The following is an 18,965-nucleotide window of genomic DNA, read 5'->3' as shown; positions in this document are numbered from 1 at the left end:
GGAGCAGACGCAGTTTCACTCCACCGAGGGAGCTCGTGACGTACTACGCGGCTTTCTTTAGACCGCGAAGGCGGGTCCTCAGGTGGAAGCAGCCTCTGAATTTGGACACCCCCGCTGTTTCCGGCCAGCCAATAATAACGGTGACATTTAACGTATTTTGTCGAATAAATAAACACTGTAAAATATATTTGCCAAACTGATCCATTTTATCATTAGGCTAGTATATACGTGTATCGTCACACCTATCTTCCATTTGACAGTCCTCATATTCTCAATTAAAAACTAAAACAGACATTGAAAATAACAAAAGCTAAACATTTAAAGAGGAAACAAAAATGTAAACTAATAAAAAAAAATAAAACGCAAATTCTGCTCTACATTATCTTTATGTGAACCATAAAGACTCAACAAGAGCAGCACACTCAAGTGAAAGAATAAATAGATCTTTATTGGTCTCAGGGTCATGATTGTACAGAGCATGTGCAGAACATACAAAAGAAACGATGGCACTTGGAATGTTCCATTGTAAAAATGTTTTTTAAAAAAGCACAGTTCATAGCAATATACAGACTCACAAAGTAAGAACAAATATTCAAAGTTTGTTTCAAGGCTTTAGTGTCATCATGTCATCATCACAGTAAAAAGTATGGATGCTTTGCCCTTTGTAAAATACTAAACCCAAACTTTTTTGGACCAAGGAAATAAAAACAAACACAATGTTAAATAGTGTAACATAGGAAAGCACATTGAAAGACATGAAACTGTCGCTATAAATATAATGATAGGGCCACTTATCATTACCCTTTTGTTAGAGATACCAAGGAAATTTCATTAACCAGGTAAAAATGTGATCATGTACCTGAAAACATCCATTTCAACAGTTAAAGAGCAGTTATTATTGCTACAAAAATGTATACTCTGTATGTGCCTAATGCATTTCTTGGGGAGTCAAAAAACATACAGTATGGTCCCACAAATTCACTGTAATCAGGCCATGAAGCAGAAAACGACAGAAGATAAAAACGTAAGGCATGAATCACCTTTCTTTCCTTTAGTGATAAGCAGCTGGTAGCCAATGTCCCACAGCCCTCTGACTATGATCCTTCACATTCAACTTTCAACATTTGATAAAGTATCTAATAAAGTGCCCTAATGCTTAATGGGCACATTGTCTACCATACAGTATCACATAATACATAACCACATCTGGAATGCTACTCAAAGTTAAAGACTTCTATTATTCAGTATAATGCAGTGCTTTAGTGAAAATACAATAATGCTTAAATACTTGAACAGCTTGGGGTCGACTGGCGATTTACTTTGTGAACTCTGTAAACATCTCCCAGATGAGTTCATGCTGTCAGCCACCTTTTTCTAGTCTTATGAGATAAACATGATGCTCACTTTCTAAACCATGATCCCCATGAGAGTCATAAGGGAGATGAAGCAGGGTAATACCTTAAGCGTGTGGGTACCCTGTAAGTAAACTCAGTTTTTCAGAGAGATCCATCCCTCATTGTCATGTCCAGTTCGAAAACATCAAGACGGTGTCAGTAAAAATCCCTCATAATTTAAATCTTACTAAACAATTTACGGGACTTTTCCCTCTTAGCACCACAACACTGTTGTTTTTGGCAGCTAGAACAACCTAAAGACAAAACGGATCTGCAAACATGAAAACATTTTACTGGCAGAAAGTAACTTCAATAAAAACATGTTTCTCTTTTCAGGAAATTTGTGCTTGGATGTAAAACACACAAAATTCTGTCGGGAAAACGTAGGACCTTTTTTCATTTAGGAGTTTTAAAAGCACCTTTATACTAAAAACCAAATAAATAAATAAGAAAAAGTTTCAGTGCATTATAATAAATACTTTTGCATAAGGTTTACACATTTAGTGTATGACTTGTTAAGGTTCATGTTGTGAAGTAAAGCTTTGAAAGAAACTTAATTTGGACTCGTTCCAAATTTGGTGCATGAACTTGTTGTGCGCCATAATGTTTGCTCTGTTGACTTCGTTATGAAATATAAATTCTTTCGGTAATTTTTTTTTAACCAAAGTTAAAATTTCATTCTCAATGGGCTCCAGAGCGCTCTTAGTGGTAAACAGTGCAAAGAAATCTCTAAAAAATCCCAGCCAATCTATCACGTGACATATATACGGCCAGCATTAGAAAACATATGACAAAGGCACAAATCAAAGTGGTTCCGAGCCGAACCACAATCTGAATTTGCTTAATGTAGGTTAAACGATAAATGGATCCGAGCTTCTATTATTCTACTCTAATTAACTTCTCTGTGCTTTTCACTACAAGCCACACCTCAGCTTTTAACTGTCATTTTAAGTTTTAGATGTTTGGAATAAATTTGAGGGTCTTTCTAATTTAGACATGCTGAGATGTTGATGTCATTTCATAGTGGGGGGAAGCTGAGGATCCAATGTTAGTTTGGCACCTAATATAGATTAAGAGAATACCAGCCACCAGAATGATCCCTGCAATAACTGACAGTGACACAATGAGACCAAGATGGTTTCTTCCTGTAGCTGCGCCACTGCTGACTCCATTCCTGCTTCCTTCATCTGTCGAGAAAAAAAAAATGCATTGGTGTGAATTGTCAGGAGTCAGGGAGGTGAAAACTCTTTTAAAGTGTCATCATTTGACATGAGCACAAACTCACCTGACTGACTGACATTCAGGTTTACGATGCTGAGGATTTCAGAGTCCATCCCTGGTCTTCTCTGGAAGGCTATACACTCGTATGTTCCAATGTCAGCAGTCGTCATGTTCATCAGTATCATTGAGAAATCCCCATTCTGCATGTGGGTATTGGTCAGGTTTACCCGGCCCGTATAAGACGGATCCTGGTCGTCTGGATCAAGTTGGTCATCACGATAGTGCAGCACGTATTCTGTCAGGTCACGTCTGGACCACTGCATGGCGAGGACTACCATATTTCCAGGAGCATTACATGGCAGAATGACCTGCTGGCCAAGTGAACATATGATGTTTTTGCAGTCTGAAGGACAAAAGAAACAAGACAGAGGTTTAAGAATAAAAATATACATCAGAAATGCATGTACTAAACAAGAAGCACTCCAAGAGCGCAAACCTCCACCAAGGGAGCTCACTGTCTAGCCAGTATTTACTTTTAAGGGAATACTATCATATTTCTTTCATATATTTAAGTTGTTTTCTGAGTGCAGTTGTTTGCAGTGCAGTAAAAGTTGATTTTCTAAATCGATACATATAATATCCCACAGCCATAGCAGGGAATGAGCAAGAGAAGAAGAGAGGTGTGAGGAATACGAGGGTGAAGGAAGAAATGACTTTATAACCTATTAATACAGTCAGTTATAACTAGTCTTGTTCTCAGTTATAGCAATCTAATGTAACCGAGGATTTAACAGTAGTTTACAAACTTTTTAGCAAAACCTACTTACCCACAGCGTCAACTATTGAAGTAAGCGCCAAAGAAAGCCATATGCAGATTTGAAGACACATCCTGAAGAAACAATAAAGACAGAGGGATACATCCTTTAAATCACAAAGTGTTTCCTGGGTAAAGTTATTTGCTAGAAAAGCTGGTTTATTCTGCCTCAAAAGAACTTTCAAACTAACAGTTTTGAAAACTTTCAGACATATGACAACTCTAATACTAAGTCTATCACAATAAATAACTTACTTCGAGAGGTTTTTGCACGATCTTTGTGGTGACAGGATTGAACGGGCTGTGAAAATCATCTTCTTCCTCTTGAGTGGTTATTGGCAGCTGAGGTGTGGAAATGGAGCATGGGCACAAGTGTCAGACTGCAGGAAATAAGAGAAAAAACGGTTTCATGTAAAATAATACAAATATCTGCGGTTTTCAGGAGACAAAACAATGAAAAATCAGAGTGTCTTCCAAATGACTAAAACAGCTGATTTGTCCGTTTCCTATTTTTTTTTGGCAGTAGTACAATGTTAAACTCTTTCTTCTTGGCTACCTGCCTGGTTTTTAATTTGAGACTCAGATGTTATATCCGTTAACACTATAGGGAGGGAAGCAGGAAGTTTAAATGATGGACCTTACATTACTCTGTGCTTTATGCCAGCTCATCCCAAACTCATTAAATTTGATAGATCTGGCAAGTACAGTCTGCTGTGATGCCGAGTGAATATCCATAATGCCAAAATCAGCGAGCAACACATCACAAAAGGACCATCAAGAAAACGCTCAGCATCTGTGCAACAGTTCCTAATATAATGACACCGATGAGTCACATCAAGTGATTTAGCAGTGATTACTCCCAGTACAGTCTTGTATACGATACGAGCTCTGTGCAGCAAACTCTCCGGTGCTCTTCAACACAAACACTGCGTCACACAGCGAGCCACCACTGCCACCACAGATATGCGGCGTGTACTTAGCATTTACACAGCACATAATGAGCGCACGTTTTCTTTGTACAATTACGGAAATCGACACCGTTGAATATAAGTTGGCATCTTGGCTGGCTTCAGACGGTCAGGTCAGACGAGCTAACGTGTCACTGTACTACTGTACGGTCATTTGCTGTTACCGGTTACACAAATACTACCCAAATGTAGGAAGCTAAAGCTAGCAGACTCAGCAACTGGTTCATAGAACTTACTCAGAAGTGCATATCCGAGAAGAAAGTCCTTCAATAAATACAGGAAGAAACCCGCCACACAGACCACTTCCAATCCGAATGATGACACCCTGGACTCAGGTTGCTTCACCCCCTTCGGACAGAAAACCATAGGGGCGTGCTGATTGGTCGGTTGAGTACGAGCCCTGTTTTTGCTCGTACCCTCATTGGCTCGTACTCAACTCACGCGGTGTTTCACGAAGTTTCTGTGTTTTTATCCTTAAATTCCAATATCTTTCCTTATGTTGGCAGAAATCACCGGTTTTCCGAGTATATTTATGACTCAGCATTATTGTACGGACCTTGTATTCTACTTATAATCAGTCAAGTCATTTTTAGAAACTGTCATGTTATATTTGTTGCAATTTAAGTCATTTTTAGAAACTGTCATGTTATATTTGTTGCAATTTCTGACTCTTTCTCTGTTAGTGACAGTTTTTACTGGATAAATGCCAAAACCTGTTGCAGCTTGTACCTTTTTAAGGTAATGTACTTTCTGTCTGTTATGAACCAAATAGGGCCAGGCAATGACATGAGTGAGGCACTCGCCGTCACTTACATGAACAAACTCAGGTGCAGTACACACACTGTCTAGTTGGGTGCTTACCTATCAGCTGCAGCACCTGTGTGTCCTACCCCGAGACAAATGATTTCTTCTACTCCACTCCTACCCACTCCTCCCACAACCAACATGTTTTTCAATGTTGTATAGATGCTTTCCTGTATCACTGATGTCTCAGTACTCCTGCCATGATCTGTAGGTTTAAGTTCAGCTTTGCCTAATGGTATCTGTAAATTAAATGACTGTAATTTCACCTAATGTTTTGGTAATATGTACAAATCCTCATTTCCTTCTACACTTACATATGCAGGAACCCCAAAATCCAACATTTACACCCCCATTTCACAATCTTTGCGAACTTTGATATATTTCCTATATAATATCTAATCTATGTGATTTACCAAATCTAAGACCCATCAGTGCTTATAAACTACCAGATGACTTCTGCTGCTTCTTCTATGTGTCCAGAGAATGCATGGCAAACACCCAAGGAGGGACTGTCGGACAACACTGTAAGCCTAGATGTTCACTCTTTATATATGAAACCAGCAATGAATGGAATTTGCATGCATTCACATTCATTTACTCTGTTGGAGCTCCAGCCACTAGAAAGCAGATCAGCGTGTAGGTTAATTATTAGCAATAATATCACTCAATAAAAAGAGAAGTTCACTTTGATCTGTTGACAAACTGCAGCGATTTCCTTTGTTTACTTTATGAAGCTACAGGACAGAATCAGTGGAGGGGTGGCGATTCGGGCACCTTGCAGTCACTGAGATGACCATGAACATCTCTGCACACCAAAGTATTCTACAGTCAAATCTGAGGCCATGTGCATGACAGCTAGAGTTTGACCAAAATGGGTCAGGAAACAGGACAATGATCCGAAGCACAGCAGCAAATCTCCATAAGAAGAGCTTAAAGAGAATCAAAGTGCTGCAGCGATCCAGTCAAAGTCCAGAACTCAACCCGACTGAAAAGTGGGTCCACCATGTGCCATGCTACAGGTTTCTTCAATGTGTTACGTTCTTAGTCTAGGCGTGTATTGAACGCAACAACAAATTGGCCCCACTCACGCACCACCCAAGAAAGAACACAAACAGTAGTATCTTTTAAAGCGCTAAGAAGCCATTTATTTGCTTCAGCAGTGAGCAGTGCCAAAAATAACAAACAAAACTCCCTAATGGTCCCTACACTTTCCTACACAAAATGAAAACCAACCAAAAGACAATTCACTTACCTAACTTTCTAAACGAAAAACAGGAGAAAACTTAATCAACAAAAATGGTTTGTCACGCCTACTAGGCTGCTGCAGTGAACAATATATACAAGGTGAACAAAATACACAATTGCTATTTTACAAATCTCCTGATTGGTTTTGCCTGCTCTGCCGCCGTTGCCGTGTGCACGGTCGGCCTCCGGAACTGTCTTGGTCCTTGTGTTGTCGACCCCCGTGTCGACCCCCTGAACTTTTCTCGGACTCTTGTTGAGCTCTGGTTTTGTTTTTGATCTGTTGTCCTGTGTTCTTGGACTGTTTTCTTGTGTTTTTGGTTTACTCTGGACTCTTGTGCTCCTTGTTTTTTGTTTCGGACGCTCCTTCCTGGATCCCCTCCGCCCACCCTGGTCTGGTGCTCGGTTTTGTTCTGGGTTTTTGTTTAGAGCTGTCGGGAGCCAGCCCTTGGAGGGGGGGTACTGTCACGGTTCTGGGTCAGTTTCGAACCAGTATTTTGAGTTTTGATTGTTAGTTTATTTTTGAATGATTGTTGTGGTTTTGGGTGCTATGATGATTATTATTAGAGTTCCATGTTTCTATTTATTTGTGTTCTCATGTTTTGTGTGGGTTTAGTTCCATGTGTCATTTTCTGTCTGTCTCTCAGTGTCGAGTCTGCGTCTTTGTGTAGTGTTCTTGTTTCCTGTTTTATTGTGAAGGTCTGCGTCTCGTGTGTGTGTGTTCAGTTTTACCTCTGTCTCGTCTTGTTGATTACTCCCAGCTGTGTTCCCTACCTCTGTGTTTTCCTTCATTTCTGCCTTTATGTGTGGACGGGATTATTTTTTTAAACGAAAACGGAAAATCTCCGTTTTCAAAAATACCCGTGTACGTGTGGACGTAGCCTCAGTCTCTGACTGGAAGCGCTAATTCGTCATTCGGCTTTTGTCAGACTAAAGTAACTGTTAAAACTGTTTGAAAAGCTCAGCTATACAACAAGGAGAGATTGAGAATTTCCTTTTAGTTTTCAGTTTATTTGATATTGACAAAAGTTAGTCAGTTTTGTCTGTTCTTCTGTAAAACAAACTAAGATTTATTTTTAGAATAAGTGGAATTGACAATTTAGTCTGTTTCGTTTGTTCTATTTTGAAACTTAAACGCTTTAGCGGCTGCCTTTTGTGTAGTTTGCAATATTTGCCTTTATTTATCTGAAAAAGTCTCATGTTCCTTAAGTACATCTACCCTGTTGAACTTATTATGGGAAATAAATATTTAAATAAAAACAAGCTGCTGATTATTTCACATTTTACTTGTGAGCAACGGCACATTTAAATCTTACAAATATAGTTATTTGGCTTATATCGTGATAGATATCGTTATCGCCTGAAATGAAAAAAAAAAACATATCGTGATATGAAAAAATCTCATATCGCCCAGCTCTAGGTCATGGTACTGCCTATTGGACCTTAACTTCCTCTTGAGGTGTTGCAAACGAGCTTCAGCCAGTCGCTTGTTGTTTGGCAGCATGGGTGGAGAGCTGCCCTTGAAAGGAAGTGGCATCTCATAGTGTCCATCCTTCCTTTTTGTGATTGTGCTGCCGAGGAGTTTTACAAAATGAACATCATCTTGAGAAACATATTTATCTTGATAGTTTCTTTCGCTGAAATCCATTTCTAGGACCTTTAACACATCATTGACCGGAGGCAATGGCATTTCCTTTACTGCCACTCTGTGTACAAAGCTTTGATGTTCCTTTCTATCAAGATATGGATTTGCTGATCCTATGATGCTCCAGCCAAGCACGGTTCTTTGAGCAAATGGATGGTTTTCTGACCCTACAATGACTTCTAGAGGGGCCAGTGCTGATGGGCAATCATAGCCAATCAGCAATCCCACTTCACAGTCTTGAAGTGGCTGCAGCTTGTTTGCCAGTTGCCTCAGATGTGGCCACTGAAGTGCGGTGTCCTTTGTAGGAATGTTACGGGAGGTCTGTTAAGAGAGCCTCCGTGCAAAAAGAATAGGAATTCTAGTAGGGACCAGCAACAAACCACCACGCACACACTGCAATGGGTTACACAAAATTTATTTGTTCTTCCTCTAGGCAAACTACCGGCTGAAGACAACCCCGGCCAGGGATCCAAAGCCCAAAGACCACCGCGGTCCGAGTTCTTCGCCTAGTTACAAACAGGGGAGAGAGGGTCACTGCACGAACACGCAACCAACACGTATCAATCCTGCAGCTCCCTAAAACAGGTTTGCCACCCACCTTTTCAGGCTTTAACTTTGTTCGAGGCTGGGTCTCCACATTACCTCCCGGCAGTTAAACTTCCCCGAGCTGGTCCAGTTCTTCTTATCGGGGCGCAGGAGGTCTCCAGTCTAGTGCTCGTTTTCCTCTTTTCCAACACGTCCCTTTTTTTCCAGCACGTCCTCTCTTTTCCAGCACGTCCTCTCTTTTCCAGCACGTCCTCTCACAGCTCCATAGGAATACGTCCTCCTTTCCACGTCCTCCGTTTCGTTAAAAGCAAAAACCAGGCCAGGCTAAAAAAAGATCCTTTCTATTAAAAATGCGCACACTTTGTCCTGGATCTCCGGGGCTCTCCTGCTTCACCGAGGTCCTACTAAAAACAACAACAACACTTCCTGCTTCCTCTCCCCTTTATAAAGAGGAACTCCAATCAGCCACTCCCTGTATTCAACTCCGCCTCACTGGCAGCTGGGCTAGAGTAAAATCTCCCCTCCCACACAGGTGCAACAACCGTAAATAAACACAAAAACATGCAATTAATCCAAAACAAACTCAAAAACAAAACCAACAAAACTTATGGGGGGGGGGGGGGGGGGGGGGGGTTTCTCTCCGTCCTTTCCCACCATGCTATACTCCGTAACACCCACCCCAACTTTTTCCTAGCCCGTCCTCGGGCACTCTACTAAGTATATCGAGGTGGGGGCTTCCCGAGATTTTCACGGGCAGATCTCCTTAAACCCTCCTGAGTTGCAGGGGCGGACTTGTTGGAGGACGGATAGTGACTTGGCCCTGGCATCTGCTGTGCCATACTCCATAGAAGTAACCACTGGTCTGAGGCTGTCGCTATATCATGCGCAGCTGCCGTTCCTGGTTCTAAGGCGCCACCTCCTGTTTTATCATTGACGGAAGGCAAGAAAGTACATATGCGCAGGCGATTACGATGGACCACTCTAACAGGCCCATCTTTACCTTCTGGCCGAACTCTGTAGACTGGGTTCATAGGGTTTGGCTGGCCAACTACAATTTGGATCTCTTCCTCCCAGTGTGCTGCCAGTTTACCCTGTCCGTCCCTTCTTGTCGTATGGACTAGAACCCTTTCCCCCGGGAGCAATGGTGCTGCCCTAGCCCCAACATCATACCTGTCCTTCATCCGGCCTGCAGCCTTCTGGCTGCTCTTTTCCACCATCTGGTATGCCAGCCTCAAGCGCTCATGATGTCTCCTCACCCACTCCTGCGTCGTGGTTGACTCCATGGGTCTCTTCGTCCCCATAAACAGCTCGCCTGGCAGACGAGCATTCCATCCAAACATCAGGTAATGGGGGGTGTAACCTGTAGACGCATGGACAGAGTTATTATAAGCCTGGAGCAGTTCGGGCAAACATTGTACCCACCGAGTCCGCCTCTCTTCCTCTAGGGTGGACAGCATATTTATTAATGTCTGATTGAAACGTTCACAGGCCCCATTTCCCTGAGGATGATAGGCAGTAGTTCGACTTTTCCGACAATTATAATACTGACAGAGCTCCTTTATGAGGGCGGACTCGAAATTAGCACCTTGATCCGAGTGCAGTTGTTCTGGGCATCCAATTGGCTGAATAATATGTCTCAACAACATCTTCGCTGTAGTTGCAGCGGTCTGGTCCCTGGTAGGTATTGCCCAAGCATACTTTGTAAACAAATCAGTGGCGACCAAAATTTACTGGTATGAGTCTGCCGGTCTACCTAATGTCAGGAAATCAACTGCCACGGTTTGGAGAGGTGCGTGTGTAAGAACAGGGCTAAGTGGGGCCCGACCGTCACCACGACCTTTATGACGTACACACCGTTCACAGGATGTTGTCCAGTCCCGCACTCTCTTCTCCATTTGAAGCCAATAAAAACTACGGCGCAGCATCGAAAGTGTCTTTGCCACCCCCAAATGACCATTCCTTTCATGGAAAGCCTTCCATGTTGGTTGCTGTTCCTCCAAAGGAACAAGGATTTGGTAGTACGCCTCACAGGTGTTGGAATCCACCCCCCTGCGGACCAGAACACCCTCCAACAACTCCAGCCGTGACCATTGTTTCATGTAGTTTAAGACTGCAGTAGGCTCCTGGCGTCTTTCCTCCCCAGATGGCATCTTTCCTCGGGCCATGTAGTATCTCACTCTATGCAGCGTGGGGTCCTGCTCTTGTAAGCCTTGCCAGCATCCTGGATCCCAATCGATGTTCACAGCCTGAACCCATGCTTTTTCGTCCACACTCTGTGGAGGCACCAAATCCTGGGGTTGCACCTGCAATGGCATTCTAGACAGAACATCAGCATTCACATTTTCCTGGCCAGGCCGATACTTAATATCAAATTGATAATTTGCGAGCTGGGCTACCCACCGTTGTTCCACTGCGCCCACTTTTGCAGTCGATAAATGGACCAATGGATTATTATCAGTATAAACTGTGAACAGAGACCCCCATAGATAATCTTTAAATTTCTCAGTCACCGCCCACTTCAAAGCGAGCAGCTCCAGTTTAAAGGAGCTATAGTTTGCATCATCCCTTTCGGCGGGTGCTAAGCTTCTGCTAGCATAGGCTATCACACATTCCTTCCCATCTTGTACTTGAGACAGTACTGCACCAAGGCCCACTTTACTGGCATCCGTATAAAGCCGGAAGGGTAATCTGAAATCAGCAAAAGCTAAAATAGGAGCCTCGAGCAATTTCTGCTTCAGAAGATCAAAGGACTGCTGACAATCCTCATCCCAATTTATGGGGATATTCTGTTTTTTATTCTTCGGTACTCCCACTAGCAGCGAGTTAAGAGGCCTAGCAACACCCGCAAACCCTGCAATGAACCGCCGATAATAACCGGCAAAGCCCAAGAAGGAACGCACCTGATGAATAGTCTGCGGGGCCGGCCACTTCTGTACAGCGGCAATCTTATCAGGGTCCGGAGCCACACCCTCACTGTTCACCAGGTGACCCAGGAACTTCACCTGTTGCTGGAAAAGAACACATTTATCAGGTCGCAACTTCAGCCCATAGCTCTTCAATCTTGCAAACACTGCCTGCAGATGTTCTAGGTGGCTGTCAAAATCCGGTGAATATACTATCACATCATCCAGATAGACAAAAGCGGACTCTGTGATTTGACTTCCCAAACAACTCTGCATCAACCTTTGAAATGTTGCTGGAGCATTACACAATCCAAAAGGCATTCTTTCAAACTCATACAGCCAAAAGGAGTACAAAATGCAGTTTTTTCCCTGTCAGCTTCAGAAACTTTCACTTGCCAATACCCACTTGCTAGATCAAGGGTGGAGTAGTATTTTGATTTAGTCAGCATCGTCAAGGTCTCTTCAATTCTAGGTAATGGATGGGCGTCTTTATGTGTCACTGCATTCAACTTGCGGTAATCCACACAAAATCTCAATTCCCCATTCTTTTTCCTTACCAGGACAATGGGTGCTGCCCAGGGACTTGTACTCTCTCGCACCACCCCTGATCGAATCATATTATTCAGCAATTCTCGCACTTCCTGATACATTTTAGGGGGGATTGGCCTATACCGCTCTCTAATAGGAGGTGCCATACCTGTCGGAATAGAGTGCGTAATTACATCTGTGTGGCCATAATCCTCTTCGTCGGCAGCAAACACATCGCCCCACTTCTTCAAGAGACCATTTAACTTTTCCTGCTCCTCCATAGATAGATTCGACCGCCCTTGTGTCATAACTTCAATGTGAGGAGCTTTACCAGATGGTTCCGAGCTCACCTGGGATACGCCCACTTCAACGATGCCTGGCCTGGTTTGCTCAAACGTGACTTCAAAAGGTTCCTGAATGTCGACATTTTCCGTGGAGAATGTAGCCAGGGCCTCATAACGTCGTAACGTAATAGGAAAAGGATTGAGATTCCTTACTTTGATGGGGACCCGGCCTCTATAGACAGTTCCTAGCGATCGAGCAACGGCAACTGTACTAGGCCCTTCCAATGGCTCCACCAAGATACATTGTCCTTTCCTCAGTGTCTGTGGGGCCCTAGCCCAAATCACCTGCTCACTGTGCTCAGGGATCTTCACCGGGTGGCGGTAAGCGGGTCGCAGGGTCCCTACTTGTGGTACGGGGACAGCTGCCTGAATTCTTTGACAGTCCTGAAAAGCAGATGCCCACGCTTGTTGAGCGTCTACAGTCGAGCCAACAGGCCAGGTCTGGGTCTGCGTCTGAGGTTTCAAAAAAAACACATCCCAACATGGAACGATGATGTTCATACCTAATATAGGTAATGCATTAGAATTATTGGGGTCGTCCTTTGAAATCACAATTCCCATATCTTTCAGGGTAATGTCTCCCACCTGTACTTCAGCTAACACATAGCCCACGTAAGGAATAGCCAATCCATTCGCGGCCTTCAGCTTTAGCCAATTAAGATCACTCTCTTTCCCCGGCTCCTGTTCACCAAACAATCTCCTAAAACAGGCTTGTGGCATTAATGTTACATTAGACCCAGTATCCAGCAAAAATGTCACTTCTTTACCATCAATGAATACTTCTACTTGACGGCATGCCCCTAAAAATTGAGGGTGGTTTAACTGAGTTGGACCACTATCATCCTTTCCAATCACCTGGCCCATAGCGACTGGATTTACTCGTTTAAAGCCATCTGAGATGAAGTGCCCCGACACTCTCTTGCCATGTGTCCACTAACTCCACACCTACTACAAATAGGCTGCCCATGCTCATCCCACTTGTGCCGCGGTCGCTCCACTAACCGTGGGGTTTGCTTTGTCACCGGGGGTGGCTCGGACACTTCAACACCTCCCCTATATTGAGGGGAACTAAGGTTCCACCTTTCTCGCTCACCTCTAGGAGCTGAAAACGTCCGTGGCATTGGTGCTGGTCGGACAAATTCCCTCAGCTCCTCCTGAAGAGTATTTTTGAGATCCATAATTTGCTCCTTCATTTCTGCAAGGATCTCCACTTTAAACTTATCTCTCCAATTCAGAGTATCCTGCCACTTTAAATCCCCTCTTACTACAGCACAAGCGGAGTCCTCATGTACGCCATACAGCGCATCCGCTTCCAATTGCAGAGCCTCTTTACGCACCTGTTCAAATGAGAGGTCAGGATCGTGCCTTAATAAACGCCGCAGATCACGCTGTATCTCACCCTCCCTAAGACCCAAGACAAACTGATCACGCAGGTGCAGGTCAGCCCGCCGAAACCCTTGTGGCTCTTTTGTCTGCAGGCGATGGCCCAACTCCCTTAAGCGTAACGTGAACTTTCTAATAGGCTCTTCTGTCCTTTGTCTACATTCATAAAACATGGCACGCAGGGTACCCACGGCTGTTTTGTCCCCATACAGTTCTTTAAGCTGAAGAAAGATTTTATCTGGCGTATCCCGCTCCGCTTGTTCCAGAATAAGAATTTCACGTCGTGATTCTCCTCCTAATGCACTCAATACAAAATCACATTGCTGTTCTATCGACCACTTTTGAGCACGGAGCATTGCGCTAATTTGACTCTCCCAATCTTCATAATTCGTATTAAGCCCACAAAATTTTGGTACCCAGGGCGCACCGATAAAAAATGGTGACGCCATATTCCTGGTTTCAGATAACTCATCCGCCATATTAATCAGTCTAAGGCAGGTAGGTTTGTATACTGGTCACAAATCCTGTCGACAAACGCCAAATGTTACGGGAGGTCTGTTAAGAGAGCCTCCGTGCAAAAAGAATAGGAATTCTAGTAGGGACCAGCAACAAACCACCACGCACACACTGCAATGGGTTACACAAAATTTATTTGTTCTTCCTCTAGGCAAACTACCGGCTGAAGACAACCCCGGCCAGGGATCCAAAGCCCAAAGACCACCGCGGTCCGAGTTCTTCGCCTAGTTACAAACAGGGGAGAGAGGGTCACTGCACGAACACGCAACCAACACGTATCAATCCTGCAGCTCCCTAAAACAGGTTTGCCACCCACCTTTTCAGGCTTTAACTTTGTTCGAGGCTGGGTCTCCACATTACCTCCCGGCAGTTAAACTTCCCCGAGCTGGTCCAGTTCTTCTTATCGGGGCGCAGGAGGTCTCCAGTCTAGTGCTCGTTTTCCTCTTTTCCAACACGTCCCTTTTTTTCCAGCACGTCCTCTCTTTTCCAGCACGTCCTCTCTTTTCCAGCACGTCCTCTCTTTTCCAGCACGTCCTCTCACAGCTCCATAGGAATACGTCCTCCTTTCCACGTCCTCCGTTTCGTTAAACGCAAAAACCAGGCCAGGCTAAAAAAAGATCCTTTCTATTAAAAATGCGCACACTTTGTCCTGGATCTCCGGGGCTCTCCTGCTTCACCGAGGTCCTACTAAAAACAACAACAACACTTCCTGCTTCCTCTCCCCTTTATAAAGAGGAACTCCAATCAGCCACTCCCTGTATTCAACTCCGCCTCACTGGCAGCTGGGCTAGAGTAAAATCTCCCCTCCCACACAGGTGCAACAACCGTAAATAAACACAAAAACATGCAATTAATCCAAAACAAACTCAAAAACAAAACCAACAAAACTTAGGGGGGGGGGTTTCTCTCCGTCCTTTCCCACCATGCTATACTCCGTAACAGGAATGTGAGACTTATCGACTGGGATGAAATCCCTTGTGTATGCCTGGCGTAGCTGAACATGCGACTCACTATGGAGCCCACGAACTTGCAATCCACAAGCCACTTTGCTAGCTATGACTGTGTCTACTGCTGTCATTGTACTGAGCCTTAATTGCACTGGCTGAGTCTTCACATTTAGTGCAGAGACCAGATCTCCCAAGATGAAAGTTGAATCGCTCTGTGTGTCGAGCAGAGCATATGTGAGAATCTCACTGTGGGGGTCTTCTGCCAATGACACAAAAACTGGAACAATGCTAGACGTAGCTGAGGAGTATCTTGTCAATGTGTGTGACATGACATTACGGACTTCCTTTGTCTCATTTCCTGCAGATGGTGAATCACTGTTTAACATTTCACTGGCTCCCTCAATTCTCTCTATGTGCAAGCAAGTTGGATGATTTCGACCACATATAGTGCATGTGTGCCTTCTTTTGCATTCTTTACTAGTGTGGCCCTTTCTTAAACAGCCGAAGCAAAGACGGTTTTCACGAATGAAAGCTCTCTTTTCATCAGGAAGCCTTGTGGCAAAGGTTGGGCACTTGGCGACACCGTGTGTTTCATCGTTGCAGACGAAGCATGGTGGTCTTGGCTTTGAAATTAAGGTCCCTGGTTTACCTGCAGAGTGCTTAGCTTGAGCATTGGTGCTGAGTGCCTTGGTTCTCTTAGGAAGCCTTTCATCTGTTACTTTAGTGGTTAATAAGAAGGGAGAAGCAATGGGGTTGCAGGCTATTCTAGCTTCCCTTTGTAGAAATCTGGTGAAATGAGCAAATGGTGGATACTCTTGACATCTGTCTAGTTCATCCACAACAACGCGACCCCATCTGCGTACCAGCCATTCGGGTAGTTTTTTGAGAAGTTTATGATTTTCTTCACAATCATTTAGAATTGCCAGCCCTTTAACATGAGGGATGGCCTCGGCACAACTTTGAAGGAAATCTGAAAACTCTCTGAGGGCTACTGGGTCATTGGGAGCTATTTTTGGCCATTTCATCAGTTTATCCCTGAAAGCCTTTTGGACGACAAATTAACTTCCATACCTCTCCTGAAGAATCTCCCAGGCACCCTGATATGCATCTTCTGAGTTTCGATAGAAGAATCCTTCGACCGCCTTCCGTGCCTCACCTGCAAGATAACTTTTCAAGTACAACATTTTTTCTCCTGCGGGGAGGGCTTTGTGGCCAATCAATGCCATAAAGGATATCTTCCAGTGTATAAACTTTAAAGGGTTACCAGTGAACACTGTGGGTTCAGGTGCAGGCAGACGGTTGGAGACGAACAAGCTTGCAAGCTCCTGTGTTAAGCTGACCTCCTGTTGCTTTTGCAAAATCTCAGGTGGTGCACACTGAGGTCGAAATGATTCAGCCTGTGGATTCAATGGATTCTGAGATTCAATGATTTGGCTATCAAGTTGTGATTTGTCATCTGCTTCATACTTAAGGCTTTCCAATCCATCGTAGTTGTTGTAAGCTCTCACTCTGGCTGCTGCTACTTTTACCTCATTTTCTGCCTGTAGCTGTTGCAGTTTAGTTCTCTCTTCCTCTAGCTTTGCTGTCATTTCTGCAATCATTTGTGCTTCCTTGATTTTCCACTCATGCTCTAAGCTACTCAACTTGGCTTGCTGTTCATGTATTCGTTGCATTGCCTTCGCCTGTTCTAGTTTAGCTGCAAGGTCAGCTTCGGCATCCACACGTTTGCTAGAAGTCGTAGAGGTGGCTCCAGAGTATGAATCTGAGCCCTTTGAATGCTCTGAAATAACTGTTTCTGTTTTCCCAAAAACAGATCCATACTCCTCCTTACTTAATATCATCCTTACACGCTCCTTCTCGAGCCTGTCATTAAAAGTCTTATCTATATCTTCTAGTCGTTTACTAATGAGATCACAAATTTCTGTTGTTAGGGCAACACACGCATTTTCTTGACAACATCTGGAGTAGAAGTATGATTACGTCGGATAGGCTCATACAGTTCATGCATTAATACTTCTTTAGCCTTAATGTCCGTTTGTGTTCTAACAAGGTCTTCGTTTGAGCAGAAACCTTTCAGCTTTGTTCTAACTCCTCTTGCTAACTCCTTCCAGGACTCATATGCCTTGCTAAATGACCTTTCATTTTTCTTGGCTTCCTGTTCATGCATCTCCTGCCCCTTTTCTGTTAGTCTTCGCTCTATGGAGCTGGACCTGGCCTCTTGTGCCTCTGTAGATTTGTCTATTTCTTCAACAGGGGACAACATTATTATTAATTTTATTTTTGGCTTGTTGCACCTGCCCTTTTAAGTGTATATATCTGAACTCAAATGGGTTGAGTGGTGGTTTCAAACTTATTAATGTCACACAGTGGAAAATTGTGTTTTTATATTTTGTTTTGGATCAGACTGTGTTGGTACAGGGTGTCGATTTTATTTGCATGATTTTATTGTAATAGTGATATTGCATGTTTGTTTATTGATATTCCTATTGCATGATTTTATCTCCATATTTATAGTGTGTGTTTAGTGTTGATTGAACAATATGTTTTTTATTATTCCACTGTGGATTAAGCGGACAATTGTAGGCACCTGTGAGGTGGGGGCGTTCCCCGTGGTGGCCTATCAGCCACCAAACTGACTTAAGGGAGATAGTGAGCGCAAAGACTAAAAAGAGAGAGACACACGAAAAGTGGAGAGCTGGAAAACAAAACGTGTGCAAGCCAGCATATGAGAAGAAGGACCTCTGGCCTGACTGTGGGGCGCCACGAGACATTCGGCGATCGGCCAGCACAACCCGGCGATCCAGTCCCGACGGACAGAATAGCGACCGTGGGAGGCGACGCGTGAAATCCACAGTAGGGCAGGGGTACGCCTCTGCCTGCATCTGGCGGAGCTACGAGGGAGGCCGTGCGCGGAGGTGGAGAGTAGCTGGACTGCACGATTGCGCACAGTCAGGTGGAGATAGGAGCCTCCTCCCTGGTCTTCTGCTGGCGAGAGTCCACATCCCGGAAGAGGAGTTCCTCTCCTGTCTCTCTCAGCTCAGGAGAATTTGCCCGTGTGTTGCGGGACTGGGAGAATTAGGACCCTGGGGGGGAGTTTTTAGTATAGGGAAAAACATTCATTTAGCTTTGTGTTTTTAGCGTTTAATCATTCCTGCCGGCAGGGTTTTTAGCGGGTTGTAAACACTATTTTTATTGTATACGGGGATTTTAGCTTGTATTTGGGGTTCTGACTGTGTTTTATCCTGAAAATAAATGGTGTGTTTGAAGCCAGCTAAATTTCTGTCCTCTGAGCTCTGACCCACTCACTCCCCTTTCTGCTTGTATAGGCGTGGTGGTGAAGATTTAGTTCCACCAGTTTAGCGGCTACATAATTTTGGCGTTTGTCGACAGGATACAAGTTTGGGGAGCAGTGTTCCGCACCTGGAGTGCAGATATAGAGATGATGATGCCGGTGTATCCGGGTGCCCCTTGGGTACCAAAATATAAGGGTCCTGAAGCAGATGTTTCATATGGAGATTGGAAAGAACAAATACAAGGTTTATTGAATGCTCAAGAAATAGCTGAGGCCCGGAAAGTAGAAATTTTAATTGGGGCTTTAAGCGGTGAGGCAAAGCGTCAAGTAAGCGTGTTAGAAGAAAAAGATAGAGACCAGATTAGGAAAATATTCGCATATCTAGATTCTCTATATGGTGACAATAACTCCCTAGCGG

General features: G+C 43.9%; 2 protein-coding genes across 2 annotated transcripts; both read right to left on the bottom strand.

Moving 5' to 3' along the window:
- Positions 1-2,087: 2,087 nt before the first annotated feature.
- LOC146618139 (uncharacterized) lies at positions 2,088-4,737 on the bottom strand. The gene is made up of 5 exons (XM_085373179.1): positions 4,634-4,737; positions 3,685-3,809; positions 3,443-3,504; positions 2,680-3,018; positions 2,088-2,581 (listed from the first exon to the last, which is right to left on the bottom strand). Exons 2-5 carry the CDS (start codon positions 3,741-3,743, stop codon positions 2,385-2,387), a joined length of 657 nt encoding a protein of 218 aa, XP_085229305.1. The 5' UTR covers positions 3,744-3,809; positions 4,634-4,737; the 3' UTR covers positions 2,088-2,384.
- A 6,867-nt stretch (positions 4,738-11,604) lies between these two features.
- On the bottom strand, positions 11,605-13,273 carry LOC146618138 (uncharacterized). The gene is made up of 2 exons (XM_085373235.1): positions 12,235-13,273; positions 11,605-11,642 (listed from the first exon to the last, which is right to left on the bottom strand). Exons 1-2 carry the CDS (start codon positions 13,271-13,273, stop codon positions 11,605-11,607), a joined length of 1,077 nt encoding a protein of 358 aa, XP_085229361.1.
- Positions 13,274-18,965: the final 5,692 nt, after the last annotated feature.

The sequence above is a fragment of the Diplotaxodon limnothrissa genome, linkage group LG15, assembly GCF_057381915.1.
Source record: "Diplotaxodon limnothrissa isolate DT_005_m linkage group LG15, D_limnothrissa_male_GT1.1, whole genome shotgun sequence".
NCBI lineage: Eukaryota > Metazoa > Chordata > Actinopteri > Cichliformes > Cichlidae > Diplotaxodon > Diplotaxodon limnothrissa.
The sequence above is the reverse complement of the archived record's forward strand: the minus strand, read 5'-3'. Positions and strand labels throughout refer to the sequence as shown.